This window comes from Vulpes vulpes, chromosome X, assembly GCF_048418805.1.
Source record: "Vulpes vulpes isolate BD-2025 chromosome X, VulVul3, whole genome shotgun sequence".
Taxonomy (NCBI): domain Eukaryota; kingdom Metazoa; phylum Chordata; class Mammalia; order Carnivora; family Canidae; genus Vulpes; species Vulpes vulpes.
Genome location: NC_132796.1, coordinates 2,841,113 through 2,848,699, shown reverse-complemented (window position 1 = coordinate 2,848,699; position 7,587 = coordinate 2,841,113). Strand labels below are relative to the sequence as shown.

Sequence of the window (7,587 nt, the reverse complement as noted above, 5' to 3'; positions counted from 1 at the left end):
TCAGAAGCTCTGTGGCTTCAGGATGTTATCTGTGGACTGGAAGCTAACCATTTGCTCTTGTATCCTCCATTGCTTCCCAAGAGCAGTGACACAAGGCAACCTTCAGGTTATACCATCATCGTGGTTTGTGGCTCACCTGACTTTAGAAAGTTCAAAAATCACCTTGTAAGGAAATCACCTTCTGCAGGAGAATATGCCTTAAAGGCATGTGGTACACCGCACGGGTAGAGGCTCTCCAAAGTTTTTCGGTCATCCCTGCCAACTTCTGTCTCCGCTGCTTCTCCCTGAATGACTATCATTGGCATGACGCACATGATGCTGCATTGACCCCGTAACTGCTTTTTAACATCAATCACACCCTCTGATATGCAACCTCAACGGACTCAAGGTAATCAGAATGAGCTCTTGTAACGGAAAATGTTGTCTACTGATAACTGTTGGGTTAGTTGACATACAGTACTCACAACAGGTCGTTGTTACTTACAATATTTAGGGGCAGTTGGCGTCACTCTTGTTATTCATGGTTTGGACAGTTGTCTGGGAACAAAACAAATACAAAAGGTGAAAAAAGGAAGAACCAATCACGACCATTTCCCAATGTTTGCAAGAATTTCTTCTATGTTTTTAATTTAAAATTTTTCAAAATTAGAGAGAGAGCAAGGAGGAAGAGGATGAGAGGGTGAGAGAGAAGTGTGGCATCCGATGCAGGGCTCCAACCCACAACCCAGAAGTGATGACCTGAGCCAAAATCAAGAATCGGATGCTTCACCACCCATGCCACCCAGGCGCCCCGTGATTTCTGATTTTCAATAGTAGGTTTTATACAAGATCATTCATGAAAGACAACGGTGAAATTGAGTTTGTTTCCTGAGAGCAGAGTTTTGTATCAAGTGAAGGATAGATTCAAGAAAATAAATATCGGGAGTCACATTACCACTATCGCCTAAGTATATAATATTTTCTTCTGGAATATCCCTTTCTCTACTCAGCTTCTTGAACTTTGCAATGTCCTCCTCATTAACATGAGCTCCTCTGCCTGGAAATCAGCATGCGTAAAGTGGAAAATGCCCATTAGAAACCCCACGAATTTCTGAATACAGAACAAGAATCACTTATGGGGAAATCTAGTCTTTCAAGGAGTCTCAAACAATGACCATTGCCCTTGTGGCAATGTCAGCTGCCTGACTTGGTGCGTAAGAGCCGTGAAACCCTGTCCAACTGCACAGCCGGGCACTGTCCAGCATCAGCAGCAGGTCTCCAGGGACGCAGTAGGGACTCATGGATCTTGGACAGAATCCAGCAAGAAATCCAATCGACTGCACCTCGGACTGTGCCTCAGAATCTAGAGCTGACATGCACGTTGCTTCTGGACCCAAAGCAACTGCAAGGACGGTTCTCACCCTCCAGACCAATAGCAGCCGTGTCACCCATGGTAATGGGAGACAGCTTCTTTGGTTTGTTTTCCATTAAAACCACAGTTCTGAGATGCCTGTTTCCAAATTGACACCTACTGTCCCAGAGGCCACAGCCCCCATCTCAGGGCCTGTGTGTGGTTATTCACGGGCGAAAGAGTCAGTATCACAACAATGCATTGGGAGCATTAAATGTGGTGAAGGTTTATTTGAGAAGCTTCAGCTGCAAGGCTGAAGAGTGTATGAGAAGAATGGTCATAAATTGCAGGAATTGGGGTCAACCTGACACTAGTCGAGACTTGAAATTTGTTGACCTGCTAGAAAGTATTTCTAATAAAACTCAATTTCGTTTAATTTTCAATTTTAACAATTGCGACTTGTTCTTAAATGTATGGTGTTTTAAGAGCTCCCACAGCAACCAGCCCTTGTTTCCACATTTGGGTTTTAGAATAATTCCAGGATCCTTGACACAATGCACCTATAGATGAAGGATTTGTTCTCAGGATAATCAGTAATGTTCATAGGTATTGATTTTCTCAATGAAAATGCCAACAGTGGATGTGTTATATGGCCACGACAATCGTCAGGACATAATACATACCAATCAAGGAAGCTAATTTTGTGATTCTCCCTTTGTCATCCACATTGACAATATAGCCTATCAGAGCATTTGGGGTCACATCAAGAATTTGATGATAATTGCCACCGTCATCTGTAGGAGACAAAAATATGTATGTATAGTCAAGTAAAGTTTATATAAATATATATATATATATATTTATATATATATAAATTTATATTTATAAATAAGTTTATATATTTAAATATTTAAATAAGTTTATAAGTTTATATATATATATATATTTGAGGATAAATATTTATTTATTTATTTGTTTGTTTGTTTGTTTATTTATATAGGCCTTGCCTTGGTTAATTTGTTGAGGACTGGCTTTCCCAAGGTGTAGTTAGCATATTGTCACAACATTCTTGTATTGCTTTCTGCGACGCCTCAACAGCTCAGTGAACATTGATGATGCTTATGACAATGACGTCAAGGAGGGTAACTGCCTTCGTCAATTAAATATTTCATACGTGCACTTAACCATTGCACACTCCCCAGTCTTGCTAAAATGTTTTCTAGATACAATTTCAAACAAAAGTTTCTCGTTACAGTTTCTGGTTACAATTCCTAGTTCTCCAAGGCCTGTTAGAATAAGTTCAGGTCATTCTGTTTCTCTCCCGTGTTAAATTTGCCATTTAGGTTTAACCTAAATCTAGGTTAAGAAGGGTTACAAAATGCAGAGAATTAAAGAAGAGAACTTTGATGATTCAGGCAATGGAAAGATCATGGAGTAAGGAGAGTGACAATGTTATTTAAAAAGACACTGGTACTAAAGGTTACTGTCAAACATGTGTGGTGCAGAAGGGCAGGCATACGGTTCTCTTGATTGATCTATAGTTTACTTATTTACATGTCTGTTATCTATTGTTATCTCAGACGAGGGCTGTAACTAGAGATTGACACACTCCAATTTTGATCGCATATTTAGACATCCGGCCACTAAAATTCGGAAGGTTGCTTAGGATCCTTGGGAAGAGCTTAGGCATCTAACTCTTAACCAGCATCCCCTTGCTTCAGACACACGCTGAGCTTATGAAGAAATGTGGCTGCTGTTGGAAATCACTGATTTCCTTGGATTCTAAGTTAATCTCCCATACATGGAATCGATAAGAGGTTTTAAGATTATGGTTTAAAATGTATTCCGTTAAGCAAAACGCCGTCGATATGTAAACTCAGGGTAGGCCTGTTCGCTTGAGTTCCTAAGGTCATTTTAAGTGATCTGGAAACATTTTCCTTCACTTGAGAACCTTATGAAGTGAACATCCTAAGCACACCGTGAATAATACTCAGAACTGGAAGGGGCCACTGGTGTCCCGTGTTTGACCTGGGTGCGCACCATTAAATAAAGTGCTCAGAAGATTTAGGAACATGTGCACAGTCTCACTTCAAAACATTGCTCCATCTAGAACTCAGGTAGACAGAGTCTGGAGAGAAGTCGGGAATCCCATTTCAACCTTATTATATCAAAGAACGCTTGTACTTACAATGAGCATTGATAAGATTGTCTTGTCCTATTGATGCCTCAACAGACTTTTCCACACATTCTCCATCAACCCTTAAAAACAAAAAATCTTCAAGTGGATGGATGAAAACAAACTTTGGTCCATGGTTAACATTTTCTGTCTTTCCACCCCCCAAGGCTCCGCTTGAGGCATCACTGAGAGCCTATACACAGTGTGACATTGGAAAGACAAGAAATGGGTTTTCCAGGATCGAATATCACTTCGCAAGGATGTCTTGGTCTACACATAGAATCAGGCCAGTAGCTCTGAAGACCAGCAACAGATTCAAAACAGGCCGTATTAAAGCCAATTAAACATGAAATTTAAATATTACGGAAGAAGGAAAAACAAAGCTGACTTTTTCTACAAATACAAATCTATTCCATGTTGCCTGGCAGTGGTCAGTAGATGCACACATATGTGCGAACTGACTGAACTATCCTTCACGTGGATGCCCAGAATCACGTGTATGCTGCGCTTCAGGAAACCTCCTTGCAGAAGCAGAGGCTACATGCAAAGTCAACTAAATGCAGACGGACACAAAAATGTAAAGAAGACCAAGAAGATGATACGGTGTTCTTAAAATAAATAAATAACAAAAAACAAATAAATAAATCCTAACAGGTTTATCTCTTGGAATAGGATCTGTTTAATTTGCTTATCTGTATATATGACCTAAAACCAACCATATTGTATATTGTAGACCATCCTTTATGTATCTGTTGAGACAGGATATGCGCGTGATTTGATTTTCTGTATATGAAATAGGACACCCAGTGTCCTATGTATTATCATAAGCAATTCGACAAATACCTAACATTGCACACGTTATTATAATCATTATATATTTTATATAGCAGATTTATCCATTACTAACTTTGAGAAGCCTTAAGGTATTATTAATGGAATGCTGGCTCTACTTCAGGCATGTGTATAATTATTACAGATTATTATACATTATAATTATAAACATGCTTTATACGTCATTAGTCGTATGTGCACCTTTATAAACGGATCTCTCCAAACATAAACCTCTTGTTTAACTGTCTGAATCCTCATCCTTTTTCGGTTTTGTTTTTGATTTTACTGTCATCTTTTTGACCTCCTAAGGTAGCACCGGTCAACAGCCCAGATCTATCTGGAATCAAAGGACAGCGAACAGTCAAAAGTAAGAGTTAACTCTCCACCTCCAAGGTAAATACAGGTTTTAATCTTAGGGCCAATGGATCTGTTTGCAAGATTTGGTGCTTCTGGACGCTCTCCATTTATTTGCATTAAATGATCCCTCTTGCTTCATTGTAGACTTCTCGGGACCTTCTGAGGAAACTGAAATGTTGGTATGGAAATGACTGGTATTTGCAGATGGAGTCGTCAAAGTATGTGCTTACAGTTACCTCCAATGTAGCAATTAATTTCAGGGATGTGTGTCCATGAATGAGACAGAGACACAGAGAGAGATGTGTGCAGGTGCTCAAATTTTTTCGTTGATTTCAGGCCCTTTCCATTGATCTGGGTGCCAGAGTCTGTCCCCTTGCTCCTTCTTTGTTTGGACATCCCAGTCCACCTTCAGAAGGGGCCTACACCTGCCCTGTGCCAGTGTTCTTTGAACTCACCGCATGCAGTCGTTGGCCTTTTCTGGCTGATCTCATTCCACCCTGTCTTCACTCTCATGCATAGTGTTGATACTAGTTTACAGATCTCTATCGGACTCTATTTTGACCAATGAAACTCAAAAAGAACAAATAAGTTTCCTCATCTTCTCTTAGTTTTCTGAGTTGTTTTTTGTTGTTGTTGTTGTTCTGGTATTTTTTTTGTTTTTGTTTTCTGAGTTCTTAATAAAGTGCCTAAGTATAGTGGTCTCTTTATGACTAACTTGAAGCAACAAAGGCTCTGGTGAATTTAGCTATGTAACAACAATTCAAAATTACTACTTGTAGGGCAGCCCTGGTGGCGCAGCAGTTTAGCACTGCCTGCAGATGGGGTGTGATTCTGGAGACCCAGGATCGAGTCCCATGTCGGGCTTCCTGCTTGGAGCCTGCTTCTCCCTCTGCCTGTGTCTCTGCCTCTCTCTGTGTGTCTCTCATGAGTAAATAAATAAATCTTTAAAAAAATTACTACTTGTGACCTTTTAGGGTACACAATGTTAAAACCAAAGGCAGGAACCCTATGATCACAGAAGCATGAGAACCATGTCTTTAAACAACAAGGTGTAGTAACTTAATAAAGAACTCAGACCATCACACCCTTTCACATCTTGACATTTCACTGCAAACCTGGAATCAGATGCCCCCTGAGGGCCAAGCTTTTACAGGCAATTTTAGTCTATGTTATTTTTACTTACTTGACGTAAAAACTGAATAACATTTTGAGTCTTGGTATGTCCACATTGATACGTCTGATATAAATCCTGAACGGGCCATTCTCCGCAATCTTGTCAAGGTTGTTGGATGATATGTACAAGGTCTTCCATGGTCCTGAAACCTAAAAGCAAAGTTCCCATCAGTAACTTTCCTCAGTTTCTTTTCATTTTATCCAACATCGGCCGTCATGGCTCTCCTTTCTCTTTTGCATCAGCACAGAGCTGACTTTTTTGAGCGACACAGGGTTTATAAAATACTGGGAAAACCCAAGCCAACAGCAAAACCGCAAATCGACATATTCCTAAAATAGCATAACCATTCTTATCAACTGGAAAGCCTCAACCCCAACAGCGCATTGGCTGATGCACATTCTCTCTTATACTACAGGAGAAATGTAGAAATGTGCAATTGCTAGAGCATTGGAGACACGTTCAGAAGAAATGTGTAAGGACAGAGGCAATTAACAGAGGCATTCTGAGTTTCAAGTAGACGGCTAACCTTGGAGTACAGACATTTGGATATACATATTAAAGTCCCCTCCCCACGGAAACCAAACACACATACACATCAGGCTCCCCACATGGAACCCATTTCTCCCTCTGCCAATGTCTCTGCCTCTCTCTCTCTCTCTCTCTTTCTGTGTGTGTGTGTGTGTGTCTCTCAAGAATAAATAAATAAAATCCTAAAAAAAAAAAAAAAGACCACCTTGTCAGGTCAGCGTGTACTCAATACCTGTGTCAGGATATTAGCAAGGGGTAGCTGGGCATCACAAGCCAAAACGAGCGCAAGACACAACAGTAGGATCTTCATGTCTCCGGTACCTCTCATTGCCTCCTCTGGAGATGCTCAGAGTTGGGTTACCTGTTGGTGAGATTCTCAGTTTTCATCACTTTATATACTATATGTCTATGGACGTGGCAATGTTTGACTGTTTGTCATCTTCACACGAGATCATTGTGCAACACTGAACATAAACATCCTGGTTGGCAGCGATGTATCCCAAAGACCTCTCAGACCCGGGACATGTAACTTCTCCTTCCTGTATCTCTAGGAATGACATTCAGAGACTCCTCTGCCTCTAGTCTTGTTTGGCTCAAGCCTGCATATCTCCTGTCACGTGCATACATTTCTCAGTCAGTCTTGGACAAACCAAACATCACCTTCATTTTTGTTGGATGAGTTTCATGGAGATGACCTTCCTGCCCCAGGAAAATTCCCTATTCCTTGGGGAAAGATGGGGAGATCTACATGTGGGCATTGGCACATGCAAACACATAAATGCAAATGCCAAGATGCAAATATGCAGACATCCGGTCTCCCTGTCTTTCCAAGTCTCTGAAGTAGGTGAGCTGACTGGGGATGACACCACCTTAGAGTGTTTTTAGGGACCAAGGTGTGCAGTCTCCTGAGCATGTCTACCCTCTGAGCTTATAATGAATATCAGGTAATTATGTATCTATGGAAAACACGTAGGAAAGTGTTTAATTTGGAGAAAAGAGGTCATTGCCTTGTCATTAACACCTTTTAATAAAACGAGGGAATCGGTGGATAAAACACGAGTGTTTTTGGAAGCTCTTATCATGGTCAGTCTAGTCAACATTGAATGAACTTGCCCCTCATCCTTACAGGCTATTAAAATGAAATAGGGATCTTGCAATCCTCTGCTCACATTTGGTCATTTATGGAATAGG

At 40.6% G+C, this 7,587-nt stretch overlaps 1 protein-coding gene across 1 annotated transcript; it reads right to left on the bottom strand.

The window, feature by feature from the left end:
- Window positions 1–514: 514 nt before the first annotated feature.
- Window positions 515–6,706, bottom strand: LOC112932380 (odorant-binding protein-like). The gene is made up of 6 exons (XM_026015313.2): window positions 6,629–6,706; window positions 5,878–6,017; window positions 3,519–3,589; window positions 2,014–2,124; window positions 935–1,036; window positions 515–537 (listed from the first exon to the last, which is right to left on the bottom strand). Exons 1-6 carry the CDS (start codon window positions 6,704–6,706, stop codon window positions 515–517), a joined length of 525 nt encoding a protein of 174 aa, XP_025871098.2.
- Between the last annotated feature and the right edge of the window lie 881 nt (window positions 6,707–7,587).

Bases quoted from the DNA above. Each gene is read 5' to 3' on its own strand.
- LOC112932380 (XM_026015313.2), bottom strand. From the start codon at position 6,706: ATGAAGATCCTACTGTTGTGTCTTGCGCTCGTTTTGGCTTGTGATGCC. The intron at 3,590-5,877 runs GTAAGTAAAAAT...TTTGTTTTTAAG, and splicing joins TTATTCAGTTTTTACGTCAA to GGTTGATGGAGAATGTGTGG. The intron at 2,125-3,518 runs GTAAGTACAAGC...TGTCTCCTACAG, and splicing joins CAATCTTATCAATGCTCATT to ATGACGGTGGCAATTATCAT.